Source organism: Hakea prostrata, chromosome 2 (assembly GCF_041222555.1).
Source record: "Hakea prostrata isolate BN-2017 chromosome 2, UWA_Hpros_2, whole genome shotgun sequence".
NCBI lineage: Eukaryota > Viridiplantae > Streptophyta > Magnoliopsida > Proteales > Proteaceae > Hakea > Hakea prostrata.
The window spans coordinates 45483628-45502605 of NC_142601.1; the positions used below are offsets into that span (position 1 = coordinate 45483628).

The window sequence follows — 18978 nt, forward strand, 5'->3', positions numbered from 1 at the left end:
TGGGAACAGAAACAAGAGTGGTTTATGAGACATGGTTTTAGAGTTGCATTTGAAAACAATTCTTTGGTTTTGTATCTGGGTGATACAGTTTATGGTTATGGTTTTCTTCTGAATGGTTTCATTGTATTGGATACAATTGATTATTCATTTAATTCTAGTAGTGCTTTTGTTTGCCAAGATATTGTGTGTATTGTTTCTAATTTGTGGCATGCTAGACTAAGACATATTGGTTTAGATAGGATGAACAGGTTGGCAAGAGAAGGTCTCTTAGGCCAAGGTTCACTATCTGATTTGCCAACTCGTGAGTCATGTCTAGCGAGAAAAGCAACTAGAAAACCATTTAAAAGGGCTTTGAGAGCCTCTCTTCCTTTAGAACTTATCCATTAAGATGTGTGTGGACCCATGAATGTGCATACTAGAAAAGGACAGTCATATTTCATCACATTCATAGATGACTATACAAGGTATGGTCACATTTATCTAATTTCTCATAAGTCAGAAGCTCTGGAATGTTTTAAGAAATTCATGAGCTTGGTTGAGAATCAGTTAGATAAAAGGATTAAAACTCTTAGAACGGATAGAGGTAGAGAGTATCTCTCCGATATGTTCAAAGGGTTATGTGATGAAAAGGGGATATCTAGACAACTTACTATTCCAGGGGACTCCACAAAAAATGGGGTTGCCGAGAGGAGGAATAGAACCTTGCTAGACATGGTGAGATCCATGATGGCGCAGGCAAATCTACCCATCTCTTATTGGGGAGATGCTTTGCCGATCGCGGCCTATATCCTCAACAGAGTTCCAACCAAATCGGTTCCTTCCACACCATATGAGTTGTGGACCGGAAGGAAGCCAGATTTGAGTTACTTGCGCGCATGGGGATGTGCAAGCATATGTTCACTCTACTTCTCACCAATATGGAAAGCTTGGACCCAGAGGAAGAAAGTGTATCTTTGTGAGATATTCTGAACCCTCAAAGGGCCATGTCTTCATTGGACTAGATGAGAGTGAGAGGAGAACGGAACTTGAGTCTAGGGATGCAACATTCTTGGAGAATGATTTTCCATCTCTTTCAGGAGTTAACAAAGAATCATCGGAATTCTTTGAGATACAAGATAGTGGTCTTGTCACTCCAGGGATTCAGATTCTGGATAATGAACCTGGGGTTCATCCAGAAGATCCTAGTGGGAGTGGGAGTGCAGATGTGATAGCTACCTTAGACGGTGAGCAATCTGACATGCACTTGCGCCGTAGTGGGCGCGGGCTAGTTCCTCGTCGACGTTTCGAAATAGAGGATGAAGCCTACATGGTAACTCCTGAAGAGATCGACTGTGAGATGATTTCAGTCGATGAGCATGAACCAAAGAGCGTGCAGGAAGCTCTTGGGGGGTCAAGCTCAAAGGAATGGTTAAAAGCAATAAAGGAAGAGTTGGAGTCGATGAAAGTTAATCATGTCTGGGACTTGGTTGACTTGCCGCCGAGCCGAAAGGCGATTGGGAACAAGTGGGTTCTCAAGATCAAAAGAAAGGCGGATGGATCTATTGAGAGATTCAAGGCTCGTGGCTAAGGGCTACACCCAACGAGAGGGCGTTGATTATGAGGAAACTTTTTCCCCTGTGGTTAGGTTTGCCTCAATTCGCCTCATACTAGCCATTGTTGCTCAGTTGGACTTAGAGCTTTATCAGATGGATGTAAAAGCTGCTTTTCTCAATGGAGAACTTGAGGAAGAGATCTATATGGATCAACCTCAAGGCTTTGAAGCACATGGACTTGAGCGCAAAGTGTGCAAGCTTAAGAAGTCCATATATGGCTTAAAGCAAGCATCTAGACAAGTGGAATGTGCGCTTCCACCAAGCTATGATGGAAAATGGTTTTTCCATGCTTGAGGAAGACCACTGTGTTTACACCAAGAGATCTGATAATAATTATGTCATTCTGACATTGTATGTAGATGACATACTTATGGCTAGCAATAGCAAGGAGCTATTGGAAACCATTAAGAAATGGTTGTCCTCCATATTTGATATGAAGGACATGGGTGAAGCAAGCTATGTGCTTGGTGTCAAGATTGTCGAGAAATAGGCAAAAGAGATTACCGGGTTTATCTCAAGAGACCTATATTGACAATGTCTTGACGAGATACCAGATGCACAACTGCAAACCAATTGATACTCCAGTGGAGAAGGGTTTGCATTTGAACCTTGATATGGGTCCTAAGACTCTAGAGGAGAAAACCAAGATGGAAAGAGTTCCATATTCCAAAGGCAATGGGTAGCCTTATGTACGCTATGATGTGTACTAGGCCGGATATTTGTTATGCAAAGTGGGTTTGGTTAGTCGGTACCAATCAAACTCGGTGCATAGAGCACTGGAAAGCAGTCAAGAGGATATTGAGATATCTCGGAGGAACGAGTAACTACATGTTGTGTTACCAAGGATCGGATTTGCGGTTAGTTGGCTATAGTGATGCCGATCGGGCTGGAGACATCGATGAGCGCAAATCAACCTCTCGGATATGCTTTCTTGCTGAATGGCGGGGCCATTTCGTGGTGTAGCAAGAAGCAAGCTTGTATATCCCTCTCGACCATGGAAGCAGAGTATGTGGCATGCTCAGCTGCGGTTCAAGAGGCTGTTTGGTTGAGGAGATTCCTTCGACATATCGGGATTGTGATGATATCCAAAGAGGCTGCCCTTGTCTACCGTGGATAGTACGGCAGCTCTTAGCTATGTCAAGGACCCCAAGTATCATGGGAAGACCAAACATATACAGTTGAGATATCACTTTGTTAGAGACATTACATCAAGGAAGAAAGTTGTACTTAAGCACATATCTACTAGTCAGATGGTAGCTGACCCTCTTACCAAACCTATAGCCAAGGATGTTTTTATTTCTCATGTAAAATCCTTGGGCTTACGTAGATTGTGACTTATTTTTGTACCGAGACTTTCTTATTAATGAATAATATGAGTTCATTCCAGCATTTTTTTTTATTCACTTTCGTGTGATTGTGTTTTGCTAGCATAAAACAAGATATGTCAATAGGCAAGAGAATGGCTCACTCACACGAGCATTCGCCTCCTCGGCGCCTTGGAGGCGAGCAGAGATGAGACGGATTGTGAATGACTTTGTGTAGGTCAATTCATAATCATGATGTCGCCTTGATTTGGAATCAAGATGAGTTTCTCTATTGTAAAGAGAATCGACATGAGTGTTCCCACTATTCATGTTGCCTATAGGAGCCAGGTGCGAGTACTTTATGTGGTGCTAGGATGGCGACAATAAAGAAACTCAGGTTAGGCGCAAGAGGTTGCGACTAGACTAAGACCTGTATGGTGTTGAGATGGACATACGTTCTATTGTATATAGAGTGCTCCACCATAGCACATATATCATACTATGTGTGCTTAGCGATCATTGGAAATAAGAGGATGGATCCCTGCTCCTCTCATTGTGTGAGTCCTGGACCTTATGGTCCATTAGTGTTCTTAGTGACTTTCGACGACATCATGAAACGAAGGGTTGATGTGGCTACTTTGGGGTGTTACCTATGGTCATGATTGATTCGACCTAAAGGGGCACTACCGGGAAAGGAGTCAATCCTAAGTGTAGTGATGGTCTGGGGCGAAAGGAAAGGTTTGATTCAACTGCACCCTAAAAAGTGTTTGCTAGCGCCAACTTTATGTGTTACAGTAGTGAACATTTTAAGGACAAGAAGGTGATCTCTCAAAGGGATCGAGATACCTTTAGTCTGGTGAGTTTGAATAAACCTAGGACACTGTGTTATACTAATGCTTATTTGATTTGTTTTTATGAGTGATGTGCCATTCTGGCCTTTTGGGAAGGTTTCTAGTTTGGGGCTCACGCGTGCAGGTATATCACCGGTCGCACAACCCATTTTGCCAGTATGACTTGTGGATATTAGTGTCTGGGACACAGGTGGTCTATGTATCTGGGATACATAATGAAGAGATCAATATATATGTATATCTGGGATATGCATGTGTGTTTGGGACACAAGAGGTCTATGTATCTGGGATACATAGCAGAGAGATTGAATATGTATATCTGGGATATGCATGTGTGTCTGGGACACAACATGTCTATGTATCTGGGATACATAGCAGAGAGATTGAATGTGTATATCTGGGATATACAAGTGTGTCTGGGACACATTGAAAGATTAACACTTGCCCTTGTGCAAGTGGGAGCTGTTGGAATTTATTGATTTGATTAATAAATTAAATGCCCAAGGGCAATATTGGAAACTCACTATTAGGGCGGTTACAAAATAGGGTTATATATTTTGGTAACCACCGCATTAGTGAGTAGGTAACTGAGTGATTCATTCGAACGAGCGAATCTCTGAGAAACAGCGGCTCCATCTCTCTCTCCCTCTCTCTTAGACTCGCAGGCTTAGAAATTTTTCTTTCCTAGTTTTTGATCTTCATTCCATTAATCCACGGCATTTGGGTTGTGGATATTATTCCCTTTCCCTATGATTGTGGAATCTCGCCGGTAAATCTTTGGTGGTGGAACGAGAACGTGGATCTAGACTTCCGCTGCGAATACTTCAAGTAAGGAAAAGGGAAACGGGGGAGGAAAATTCCCCCCAAAAAAATAGGGGGGGGAAATAATTTTTGAAAAGGGGGGAAAAACAAACCCCCCGGGGGGGGTTAGGTGGGGGTTGTGGGGGAGAAGGGGGCATGCATTCTATTCTTCCAAACCACAAAGTCACCATTCCCATCAAATGTCTCCAATTTATATCCAGTAAGAGCCGTGACAAGAGAAAAAAGACTAAGTCAAGGTATGCCTAACAAATATAAATAGCAGCATAGTATGAAACTACTAAATTAAATAATTTCAAATTTAGTAACACTTATGAAATATAATACTACGGTAATTTCAAGATTATGTAAAGAAGGCAGAATTTAGGTTTCAATTGAATAACTCACTTCAGGTAAACAATTCTAATAGTAAAGAATATGAAACAGAGAGAAAAGAACCAATTTACAATTCTAGACAATATGTAATTAATAAACAACAGTCAATTCATAACCAATTTCAGATTATAAATACATTTCAAGCATCAATTTCATGCATACAGTATACAATATGCAAATGCCCCAAATTAATTTAAGAGAAAGAATCAATTTCTAACATCAAAGAATTAGAAATTCAAGAAACCCTAGCAGCCAAACGCTCAAGTGACCCAATCTGAGTTTTTGGATCACAATTTCTTACAATAAATTGGAGGTTTCAATTGCAATCAACCTCAATGAGAATGAAGAATGAAAGCCCTAAAGAAATTAGGTCAAACCCTAAGTTAAAGTTTAGGGCAAATTAGGGATTTTGGTTCACAACCACCGAATCAAAGAAATGCTTGAAATTGAAAGCAAGATTCAACCAGAATAAGACAGAGGGACACTCGATTGAAGCATTCAAGAATATCTAGCATCATATCAGACAATGTATATACCGAAAAATGTGGCTCTGATGCCAATATGTTGAGATTTTCATACATTATTGTAGCGGAATTAAGAAAGAAAGGAAATCAAAAGCATAACACACAGTATTTTTACTTTGTTGGAGAGAGGGAGAGAGAGAGTGTGTGAGGGAGCCACCTTTCTAGAAAATCTCACGTAAGAATAATCTCGTACCTCTTCAGTGATGCGGTGGTTACAAATATATAACCCTATGTTTTGTAACCGCCTTAATAGTGAGTTTTCAATTTTTCCCTTGGGCATATAATTAAATTAATAATTATTAAATCCCAACAAAAACATTATAGATCTAGTTGCTACCTAACATGAACTCACAAGACATGGACCAAGAAAGAGATTTAACCAAATCAAAACAACCACACCTGATAATCACACACACACAATCTCTTCTTCAAGGCAAACCGAGACCACCAAAAACAGCAACTACTCCACGCTTTAGAAGCTCCATAGCTTCACCAACACCATGCTCAAACACCTCATGAAGCAGCAACAACCAAGCATCTCCAACAGAGCACCACAATTCTAACTCACACACCAAAGAGAGAACGAGAATAATGGAAGATATAAAACCCTAAGGCCCTCAAAGAACTATACATACTAACCACTTAAATTAAATACCTTATTAACCTCACATACAAATACATAAGACTCCCATATCCCAGACAAATGTGAAAAGACCATAAAGCCCCTAACACATAACAACAGAATCGAAGTGCTTGTATTTGTTATTATGTTTTGTCATCTTCGTCTGTGGTTTGAGCTCCTACAGATCAAGTCAAGTCAAGTCAGGTCTGTTCATGGTTTTGACTTGAGCTAGAACTGTTTTGGGAGGTCATGGACTTTTGAGGATACCTGTTTGATGTGAATTTAGAAACTCAGCCATTAATTGGTTCCCCAGAGAGACAGAGTAAGAGAGAGCTAGACTACATAGGGAGTGTTTGAATAAATGTCAGAGTGAAATTTTGTGGTTTGGGATGTCTAATAAAACCTTTTGGTTTAAAAAAATATATTCTATTAAGTGTCAGAATGAAAGTTTCTAGTTTAGTGTAGATTTTTTGAATGTTTTTCTTGTTATTGGTGATGGAATTGCAACCATGCTTGTTGTTGGAGTTAGACAGGAATTGTAGAAATGTCTAGGAGTATGGTATTATTGAAATCCAGAATGTAGTAGTTGCCATCTCCTCCTACCTCTATTAACCATTTCTGTTGGGAGAGATTTTTTTTCAAGAATTTTCTTTACAAATGTTCTGCTGTAGTCATCGATGTTGTTATTGTTGCAATGATAATCATCATATTGTTTTTTCTGTTTATCTTAATCCATGTCTTGATGAATCAGTCCTAGAAAATGCACCCATGCTTGGAGTTTGCATTATGCTTATTTCCGAGCAACTTTGGTCACTGAAATTCTTGTTTTCACCCTTTGTTGTTAGCATGAGATAGACATTATACTGTCACATCTTGTATTGAGTGTGACCCCATGAATTCTAAGGAAGATACTATGTATAACATAGGCATTAGATTGGTAATTGTCACCATGAAAAGATGGTAACAATTTCAAAACAATTATCTAGCTACTTCGTTGCAGCTAGATATCAGAAATGGCACTCTTTTCTAGTGTATTCCAAAAGATTACTGCTACAGAAAGGCAGCAATTAAAATCTATCGTTTTTCAAAATTCTTCACATAGAAAAATCTGGAGAGTCATATCTCTTTCATTATCTTCTTGACTGAATGATGTTCAGTGAAAAAAAAGTAAACATGCTCCTAGCATATTCAATTGGAAATTGCATGGTGAATCATCTTTAACCACAGGACTACACAATGATGTGCCTCCGGAAATCCGGAAATCGAGCTATCTGATTATCGAAGGCTGCCTAATTCTGGTGGTCAGAGCCCTTCCGGGCTTCTCAAGGATGAGGGCTTAAAGGTTGAACCAATTGCTGATTTAGAACTAATTTTTGAGAGGGTTTATCACTAGATTCACTACTCCTGTGAAAATGGGCTTTGGTGCATTATCATCAAGTTGGTTGTTGAACTACTGAACCTGGGTTTCATCATATGTTTCTCGGCGTTTTCCTATTATTTTTTTATTGGAATGGCCGGCTAAAGGTAAAGTGTGGGATGGATGCATTTGACTCTGGAAAGAACTGTGATCTGGCTAAGGAGGCTCTTCATTCACACCCATTAACTCCACTCACACTAACCAAAGGACTCTGTTGGATATCTGGGAATACTTTCCATCTACTGGATCTTCTGTTTTGAGGTTTTTTGCTCAACTGAAAGACAATTTGATGATGTGCTCATTCTATTATAATAGGTAATTTGGACACTTTTTTAAAGCTGTTTCTCAAAGAAATCATGGTGAAGGCAAACCAAGTTTTTGTACTTAATTCTTTTGCAGTCTCCATGTGAAGTCGATTGTGAAGTCCAAACTACCTCGTGGGCATCAATTCTTTTGTACAGTGAAGGATCTCTCATCACATGATGTGGTATTGCAAATAATGTGCAAAGAAAACCGTATATAATTGTCATTCAAGTGTTTTAAAATCCGTGTTACCTACCAATATGTACAAAAATGAGGAATGGAACAACTTCATTGTGTTACTCTTTCCTCCCCTGAGAAGTTGGTTTGCTCTATCAAATATTATTCACCTTAATATATATTTCCAAACACTTGTGCAAGTTAGAAAAGGACACCACTCTAGACGACATTTTTTCTTTCATTAATTTTATGTTGTATACTTATAGAGACAGATGCAGCCATGTCACAGATGTTGTAGGTAAGACAAAAGGATAAAGAAAGGAGATTGATGTGCCTCAGTGAGTGAAAAGATGGAATTTGGACTAAAACCATTGTAGAAGCTCCCAATCTGATCACAAATTTAGAGAGCTTCATGTTTCCATCTGAGCTTGATAGCAACTAAATTGGAAAATGCTATATGTAGAAGCATATGTAAGTCTTATTTATCTTGTGTTGGAAAATGAGGTTATTCTCTATTCAACGATTTTACAAATATCTTTTTCTCTCTAAATAAAGGGCAAGAGAGGAGCCGGAATGTAAAGAACAAACATACAAATTTTATATTTAGGTGGTTGTGCTATAAGTTCAATAGAGTTCAAATAATCGGTGAAGTTGACATTTGGATTTGTGTATTTGTGTTTTTCATTTTCTTGTTCTTCCCCACCTTGGTCTTTTGGTTGGTCTTCTGAATGATCCTTGAAGTTTAGATTGCTCAATTTCACACATTGCCAAAAACTGATATTCTTATAAAACCCAGAATAGGGCAAAACCTCGTGAAACTGTTTGGAGGCTGATTTAAAGTAAATTGAAGTGGGCTTATCTTCAATTCGTCAGACTTGAATCTGTTCTCGAAAACCTTAGATAAGACCAGATATGACCACAAATTCAAGTTCAATGTAATGTTCAATTTTCATATGTTATGTTGCCAAAATAATCACAATGCACTACTAGAAAACATAAGTATGACAACAAATTCAAGTTCAATCAATTGTTCAATTTTCATATCTATGCACAACATAAATATTCTGTCAACTGATGTGTATTTTTTAAAAAAAATTACTTTATTAACAAAAAAATTTCCATTTTGTACATACCATACGAGATTCTGTGCCAATTTTACCAGAGAAACGAGCCAATTTGTATCCAACCATACAAGATTTCAGTATAGATTATGTGCTAAATTTGCCCAATTCGGCACCGAAACATAAAAAAGGCATTATGTGCCGAATTGGGAAATTTGGCACAAAATCATTGCATACAACCCCTAACTTACTAAACTTTATTCTGAACAAAACTCATAATGACAAACCAAATTTCACACCGTCACAAAGGGGGGTTTTTTTTTTTTTTTTTGGGGGGGGGGGGGGGTGTTAAATAACCATAACCACATAACGTCAACCAGTCAGCATCTCCAAATCTTCATACAGACACAAATTCAAGTAGACAGACGACAAAGAGAAGACAACTCCCTTGAGATTAAATGACACAACTACCACTATCTCCGTATTCTCAGGCCATCATTAAGATCACCTGATAATGGAATTGTCAAAAACAAAATGCACGAGTACCTTATCCACTCAGTCCATCTGAGACACCTAATCATGTGCGAGGTAAAACTAACAAACTGCAGGAATATGAAAAATAAGCAATCAAACCAAAACAGAGATTAACCAAATGATTAACTATTGATAGCACTGGATATTGAACAAATTAAAACCCCACCTAAAAAAGAAACCCAGATTGTAAGGGAGCCACAATGCAAAAATTCACAAAAGAAACCTAACAGGATATGTAAAAAAGAAAAAAAACAGCAGCATATGCATTATACAATTTGATGCTAATTTATATCTAAGGAAGAAATTATGGAAAGGTATATAACGAGAAGCACAAGATTGCAACCTCATCAATATAGTCATATGATCATCCCAAGAAAACAAATTCTCTCTCTGATGATTATCTTCAAAGCTGGATAATCAACTAGGTCACCAACAGGAAGCATTCTATGCTTCCCTCCAAGCATTCAAATCAGAAATCTCCATATAGTTGATTCAATTCTCTAATTTGTATTTTAAACCCAGATCATGAATCCTCACTTTGTCTTGGGTACAGTAATCTCTGCAACTCCTTCCTACCATAAACAAACATTTAAGAAACTCATGGTGGATAAACTACCCCATCACACATGACAGGTCCCTTTGGCTGGTGTGTTTCTAAAAGAAAGCTTGAAAGCTTGAAAGCTCCTCCCTAGACATTAGTGCATAAATGACTATTTTACGATACAACAACAATAGACCTTGTCCCAACTAAATGGGGTCAGCTACTCGAACTCTTGCCTTCCAATCAGTTCTGTTTGAGTCCATGCTAGATTATATTTTTACAATAATGGGCCTTCTAGACTATATTCATGTTACAGATTTGCTTTCTCTCTCGCTCTGTACTAATAATGGATCTTTCAGATTATGTTGATTTGGGCATATGTTAGCAGATGCAGGGCTCTATTACCCTGGAACCAACCCCTGCTGGGGTCTCCAAGTACAACATGTTTGCTTCTGCAGATCAGACTAACACAGAGAAGACATATATCCTCTTATATGATCCCTGATCTGGGTGTCAAGCAGACTCTAATCAAACCCATAAGTTATAGGAAAATGTATCTCTCTTCTTTTCTGGGTGTCAAGCAGTCTCTAATCAAACCCATAAGTTATAGGAAAATGTATATCTTTTCTTTTCTTTTGACCAATCTGTCTCCACTTGTTCTAAAAGGTTCATTTTCAGATAAGGCTCCTACTCCAACAGAAGAACAACCAGGCCCTATGGAAAGAACAAAACAAACAACCAAACTATATAATATCTTGAAGACTATGTCAACACAAAAACAAACATTTCTTGTGTTAGTTTTCAGTTTAAATCTTCCCTGTTCACTCTCCATTTTTTGAAGCTCCTGCATTCATTTGATCATGAAAGAAGAAGCTTGACTATACTTCCATTTAACCAGAGAACAAAGGGCTTTGAAGCTGGGTCCATTTCTGCCTCAACAAAGTAATAGAAAAGAGCTCTTCTCCCTTTTTTTTCTCTTTTGCTTCTTCCTGAATCGCAATTGCTGTTAATCTCTTTTCTCTATTCTTTACTAGGACACACAAAAAGAGAAGTACAGAATCTGGGGCTCACCCAAGAAAGAGCTAAGAATCTGGGATTCCAGTCCCCCACCCCCACCCCCCTTTTAATACTCTACCACAGATCATATCTGTAATCCATTTTGACTTTTCTAATTTAATTTTACAGTAATTAAAATCATTCACCAGAAACTTTGTACATACAACCAACCCTGTTTCATGCAGTTGTCTTGGAGATGCAATCAAATGAATGCAGTTGGTTTTCAATTAAGCTTCTTCCAATATATGAGAGTTGATTTCTTAATTGATGCCAACTGACTAATGATCAAGCCAGACCAAAAAAAAACCAAAAAACGCTAATGATCAAGATCTGGATTTCACTAATAATGAACACAATGTGTGCAGCTGATAGTCAATGTTGGTACCATGGTTAACATGATGTGTTTTTACAAGTTAATGTTGTCTACATTCTCACAACACAATATCATCTGTTACAGTCTTACTCTACCAGAATGACAATAGTTCTCTGATCTCACTACTTCTTTCTCTAAGCAGTTAGGATTATCTCTAGGTTGAAAAGTGAGAAGACATTCACCCTTTCTAAATTTTAGGGGAAATCAAACCATTTACGGTTAACCAAATCGACTTACAATGAATTACCAATAAATTGAAGGACAATAAAACCAAAAGTAGAACTAGGAAAAACTGTCTGCATTCCAACTCCAAGCAGAACCGATATACCACACGAGGGGGCAAAAAAAGGGGGGAAAAATAACAACATAAACAATGGGAGAAACTAGGGTTTTCTTCACTCATACCTGGTTAGTAGATAGCAGATAGACTTTTGATCAAATCCGATTTCCCAACTTTGCAGCGAGAATGATGCATGGATTCAGAGAGAACAACCTTAAGAGAAATCCTTGGTTAGATGAGAGAGAGAAGAGAGAGAGAGAGAGAGCAATTGAGAGAGAATGAGAAACCTTCACATTAGAGAAAAGCTGCACGTTTGAGAAGAAGAGCAGAAGTCTCATTCTTTCCTGTGAGGAGAAACCCGACAAATTGGATTCTCCAGAATCGACCTGTTTTATACCCTAGGTCTGAAAAGTGGATACAATTTTGAGTTTAGGTTTTGAGACAACTCAGCCTTGAATCCATTCTAGTGTAGAAAATGGATTTAAGTGAACCATGTGACTCTAGTGAATCCATCAGTTTTTTTCTTTAACCAAAAAGTTTTCTAAATCCTAAATCTGGATTCTATTGAAACTGATTCTATATAATCCAACAACAAAGTGCTTGTCTAGTGCTTGATTCTCAACCTCCACACCCGATACTGGTTCTTTATTTGGTGTGGCTCATACGTAGCCTGGAGAGCGTCATTTATGTGGTTTGCAATTTCTGCAAAGTGGGCTGGCCTAAGGCTGTTATCCATCTCTCCTTCGAACCCACTTAGACAAAACATTATAAGGTCCATTGGGTGTTACCCAATACTGCCAAAACCTGAAACTCTCTTGTTTCATTGATACGGATGGTGGTGTTATTTGCACCCAAGCAAGGACAATTACTATCATGCCCATTAACTGACTTAGTTTGGTAGTTAGGGTCACATTGCATCCTGTTTACATACTAAGGGAGATAAGAATATAATAGTTGGTGGATGGCAATAGACTTTTCTAGGAAAATTAATAAACATTTAAAGAAAAATGACCAATTGACAGATCCACCATTAAGGTTCGTAGAATCAGATACTAGTACAATTCTGTTTAACATTTAGAAGATCCCATTTTATCCAATAAATTGAAAAATATGGTGGAAAAAGAAGATTCAGTGGTTCAAACCATAGAACTCCAAAAATAATTGTTGATAGGACTATTATTGGCTCATATAATGTCCACTGTCAAAAGCATTTGTCAAGTTTCTGTACAGGAAATATATTGTTTTCCTGTCAAAAGAAAAATGGGGACAGCAATACTTGATCCATCACTAAGCCAAGTAATTATAGTAGTGTGAATGGATCTAATCAAAGACAAAATTTTCACCACAAAAAATCAAATACAAAATACAATACTGGTCTGAAAAATTAACTATCACCTACCATCATGGGGGAGGAGGATATGTTCTTTCCAAGATTGAATGCCACTTAAATGAAAACCCAGAATGAGACAGCCAGAATCATTGTACAAATCATCACCCAAATTTCTTGTGGCAGGACCCAACTGCTCGAACTTCCATATAGTCATTATAGGGGCTACAGGTGCTTCCTTTGTTTCTGGAGGATATGGTTATACAGGATAGATGGAGCAAGATACTGAAGGATATGGTTATACATGATATATCTGTAGGATATGGTTGTACAAGATATATGGTTAAGAGATTGCCCTTTTACTTAAAAGCAAGATACTTAAATATATGGAGTAGAAAACATAGTTACACTAACATCAGTTAATACCAACAACCCCATAATTACCAACATTTACTGATCTGAAAAAACTAGAGTTATAGCAACAACCATAGCAATATCCCACATTGTTTGATCAAAAGCAACAACAATCCCATGTAATTAAGGGAGAAAAAAGAAATAAAAATTAAAAAACCATAGAAGTCCAAGATTCTTCATAATGTAGTAATGTAGAATAAGATACATCATTTAAAAAAGTTCATTCGAATTAACTTCTCCATCCCAAGCATCCCACATTGTTTGTGCAATGTCATCACGAAAATGTTCTGGATTGAAGGCAACATCATCATGAACTTGATGATTGCCAATGGGAGGGTCCTCGTCAGATTCTTCATCGCTCTCCGAATCCTCACTTGAACTTGAATCTTCATCATCATTATCAGATTTGCCATCTCCAACCCATTGAAGTTCTTCTTCAAAAGTGTTTTCAGTAAGAATAAAATTATGCAAAAGTGCACAAGCTAAGACAATCTTCACTTGTGTTTTGTAGGGGTAATCTGCTTGGACTCTCAAGATATTGAAACGCCTCTTCAACATACCGAAGGTACGATTAATTACATTCCGCACAGAAGAATGTCTCAAGTTAAAGAGTTCTTTCAGATTTTTTGGTGATTCCGAACAGTTCGCCACTCTTTCAAATGGTATCGACTACATCGATACGGTCTTAAGAAGCCCTTTCTATTAGGGAAATGAGCATCAACAAGAAAGAACTTCCCTTCAGGTACCTTTAGTTGACTTTCTCCATTTCTATGTAGGGCATCTTCAAAAACTCTTGAGTCTGAGGCTGAACCTTCCCAACCAGCTAGGATATAGGTGAACTTGTGATCATGATCGCACGCAGCCAAGATATTTTGAGTAATGTTTCCCTTCCTATCCTGAAACCTTCTTTGTCCATTCCCCACTACCATTGCAGGGACAAGGGATCCATCAATGGCACCAATGCAATCCTTGAAGAAAGGATAATATTTAGCTTGGTACTCCATCGTGCATGGAGGTTTCAATAGTACTGGATGCAGTTTTATTATTGCATTCAAAGTAAAATTGAAGTGCCGACTCACAGTCTCATTGGAATGACTAAATTCATGAGCAAGGTCACGATTCGAATGGTTGAACCCAAGTACTCTCAAAAACATCACCATTTGTTCCTCCAAACTTACAAGCCTAGTATCAAACATGACACCCCTATCCTTCACCAATTTACACAAGCTGAAAAATGCCTTTCTACTCAGCTTAATTTGCTCTCGGCAAATACGATCAGATGCCCCTATAATTCTATGTGTTTCTTGTTGGTCATGAAGAGTCTCGCCCAAGTATGGAGCTCTACTTGGGAACAACAATCTTTTAATTTGTTCCATTGCTAGGGCGACACCAATAATGACAAATATCACAGCTTTCCTCCGCCTCTGTCTCCTCAACTCCTCCCTCTGTCTCCTAAGTTGCTCGTCATCATTCTTGTAATCCATGTCAGTAGTGATCTACAATTAATTTCAATAAATTAGAAATATGTATTATTTATATCATAACACCACAAAGTTGCAATCATATAGTAAAAGTGATAAGGCAAGATTGTCATTACATGTAAGACAAGATAACAAAGGAAAATGTTTCATTGCAACCCTAATTGATTACATAGTCTATATACCATGGTTTCAGTACAATATTAAGCATAAGTACAATCATTAATCCAAATACATACTACAACTTCCTAATGAGACCATGGCATCACTCCTAACATTTAAAGAAACACTACAACCACAATCACAATCATAAAATTCTGTTGGAATCCTAACTTATTCTCCACTTGTTTCATTCTTTTCTTCAAATCTCTCATCTCCTCCTCTACACCTTCTTGTCTCGTATCTGTAACAAGAGCATGATTGGATGTGCTTACTTGTTCTAGTGGTTCACACCACGTAAGGAAGCCACATCCCCTAGGAAAGGCTTCACAATATTGATATGGCCAATTGGAATGTTAGAATGACACGCCAAGCAACCCGAGAACCCAGCCTACCGCTTTCCACATTTGCATCCTTGTGTTGGTAAACCTCAAATACGATCTTGAACAATTGTTGACACTAGAAGTAGACATCTTGTAAATGCACAAACAACAGGTAGGAAGATAAACCTTCAATCTTCTAAACAAGACAGAATCAATCATTTTCACCTAATTAACACCACTCTCAATTATTTCTCATTCCATATCATTTAACACCATTCTTGATGCAGCCCAATAGCTAAAGTTTATATCACTCATTGCTACACTTTTATGTTAAATTTATCAACTTTCTATACTTCTTCCCATTTTGGCATAGTAACCTACCCTAGGACACTACCCGTGCAAAAACATATCTAACCTGCTTTTGTAAGACCCCTACACCTGAGGCTGGTTTTAAATACAGCTGAAGTGCATCAACCACCCACCCTCCCGCTTTTTCTTGTTTTTCTTATAAGAACATCTCATGTTTTACCATCTTGATTCAACATCATCCATGAGGAAGCACCATATCAAGCAGAAGAAATTTCAAACGATGACATGTCACCTGGGAAAATTTTGTAACCTACCCTATTTATTACCTTATTAATAGCTAAGTTCCAAATTGTTCTAAAAATTATAAAACATAGCCTTCAACAACAAGCATCCATTTCTATTTTAAACTACACATTATATCTTCGCGTATTTTGAATCACAAGTAGCCAACCCCATTTACTTGGGATAAGGTTATGGTTATTGAACTACACAACACAATGAGATGGAACTACATAAGTAACATGTCTGAAATGGAATCATGAAAACTGAAAAATAGATTTCTACCTGCATTCCATTCATTAACTAGAACTAGATTTTGAGCACAAGGAAAGAAAAGAACAATATATGTTGTTTTAAGTAAAGTGTATAGACACCTAAGCATTAAAGTTTTTATCTCATTTTTTGGCATTTTCTATCAGATACTGCCTCACGTCATATGCTGAATACCAGCTTTAAGTATGCAAGTTTTACTGAAAAATCAGGTATTTTGGTGTAAAAAAATCTGGTGTGAGGATCTGAAACTGGCAAGATGAGAACCATACCTTAAACTCCAACTCTAAGATGAATAGAAACATCAATCAAGATCACCAAAACATAAAAGATTATAAGTAAAACCAAAAAGAGAGAAATGGTCCATATAGACTATAGACACAGCAATGCAACCTGGCCTGCAAAGTACAATCAGTTCATCCAGGCACAATCCAAATTTTGAAGATCGCAGAAATGGGTCACTATTGATATTCAAGTTTCTCAACAATTAAACCTATTTTCAGGACCTTGTAATTTGTGTTCCCTGCTTGCAATCTATAATTATAACTCAGAGAGGCCAGTACAGACATCCACAGTTCGCGCATGGGAGGGAGGGGATGGGGGAGATTGATCACAAGAAGGATCGGTAGGAGTGTCAGAACTGTACCTATGGAACACAAGACCACCTGAGGCATTTTCCTAATGATACCAACGAAACAGAGCTGATTGACCACGTCTGCTCTTCTCAACAAACTGACAGGGAAGGAAATACAAGGACTGAAGAGCATTGTCTCATTACCTAGAGTTTATTCCAACCAGTTTCGGTAGAAATAGTAAAATGAATTCCAGGACATGATCAAAGAGAGCTATCGATGTGGTACAGCATTGAAGTCGAAACGGTAGGCAAGGTCCTAGCGACTCTACTTAGCTGAACCCCTACCCAAAAAAACCATTTTTGGACTTTCTGGGTCAAGCAGAGGCAGACGATTGAAAGAAGGTTTATCAGTGACGGCTAATCAAGACACCACAAAAGCTTCCGCTGTAATCTAGTTTTTGAGGTAATTGATAGACGATTGAAGTGGCGACTTGAACTTACAGTGCGAAGAAGTGGCGATTTGAACTTTGTGAGACAGCAAATGTATTTTAGGCCCTGCAAAACATGAAATCTTTTATCGTTACTGAAATCCACGAATAAACTGGAAAAAAAAGAAGCAAAAACAAGATCAAGAAGTAGCAAGAAGTAGCAAGAAGCAGAAAAAAAGACGAGAAGAAGCAAGAAGCAGAAAGAAGACGAAGAAGAAGCAAGAAGCAGAAAAAAGACGAGAAGAAGCAAGAAGCAGAAAAAAGACGAGAAGAAGCAAGAAGCAGAAAGAAGACGAAGAAGAAGCTGAAGAAGAAGCAAGATGAAGAAGAAGATCTACCTGCTCTTGGAACCCTTTCGTTCGAAAACCCTATGTTCGAAAACTTTCGAAACCCACTGTCGTTCGAAAAGGAGTTCGTAGATTTCCGTCTTTCGATTTTCGAATGAACCGCGAATCTGTAAATTTATCCGCTGAAATCTCTGGATTTCACTTATTAGTCCCCAGAAATGTACAAATTTACAATTGTAAGGCAAAAAACTGAATCCAGGATTTCATGATACACTCAACCAATTGGTATAAATCTTCCATTTATAGATTCAAATATTAAAAATCTCCAGATTCAAATAATCAAATAGCCCTAAATTAATGTTTAGTTGGGTTCCATCCAAGGAACTTAATTTCGCCGAATTTCGGTGATTTCGCCCCCTGGCGAATCAAAACTAGGGGGCGAAACGAAACTGTATTAAAATCGCCGGAAGTCGCCGGAAAATCGTCTGGCGAACCCAACATAAATCGCCTGAAAATCGCCGGATTTAGTACTGTTTTTGCCGGATCATTGAAGGAGAAGGAGAAGAAGAAGAAAGAAAGAGAAAAAGAGAAATAAACGGAGAGAGGAGTAGTACCACCAGGTGGTGCTATTTTTGCCGGATCGTTGAAGGAGAAGAAAAAAAAAGAAAGAAAGAGAGAGAGAGAGAGAGAGAGAGAGAGAGAGAGAGAAAGAGAAAGAAACACTGTGAGCCAAATCTTGGGTTGCAACGGCGAACTCTCAGAGTAGCAGCGGCGGCGGCAGTGAGAAGAAATGAGAAAGAAATCAACGTCAGCGATGGTGGTGGGTTTGATTTCTTGGGCTTCTTCTTGGTGGTGTCGGCTACGTATTTAAGGTTCTGAAATCTGAATGCTCTTTATGCAACTTGAAGATGCGATAAGGTTGTTGAGTTGCTTGGGGCTTGGATGATAAACGTCTTTGAAGGCTCTTGCTTTGCACTGTAACGATTTAACCCAACCATTCGCCATTAACGACTAAAAAGGTTGATTTACTCTATGTTTCGGAGGATTCTCTCTCTCTATTGCATCTCATTTACATTTGGGATGGCTTGACACACGTTCAGAACAGCTCAGACCACAGAGAGATACGTGTAGGCGAAATCTCAAAGGCAAAGTTCGGCGAAATGTAGGCGAAATTTCGCCGTTTCGCCCAATTCGCTACCCAACAAACCGGGCAAAACGACCGAAATTCCGTTCTTTGGTTC

The 18978-nt window shown here is 38.3% G+C and overlaps 1 protein-coding gene across 1 annotated transcript; it reads right to left on the reverse strand.

Moving 5' to 3' along the window:
• Positions 1-11584: 11584 nt before the first annotated feature.
• Positions 11585-17806, reverse strand: LOC149024462 (uncharacterized). The gene is made up of 4 exons (XM_089144692.1): positions 17789-17806; positions 17464-17517; positions 12117-15066; positions 11585-12042 (listed from the first exon to the last, which is right to left on the reverse strand). The coding sequence occupies exon 3, from the start codon at positions 15052-15054 to the stop codon at positions 14188-14190; it is 867 nt and encodes a 288-aa protein (XP_089000818.1). The 5' UTR covers positions 15055-15066; positions 17464-17517; positions 17789-17806; the 3' UTR covers positions 11585-12042; positions 12117-14187.
• Positions 17807-18978: the final 1172 nt, after the last annotated feature.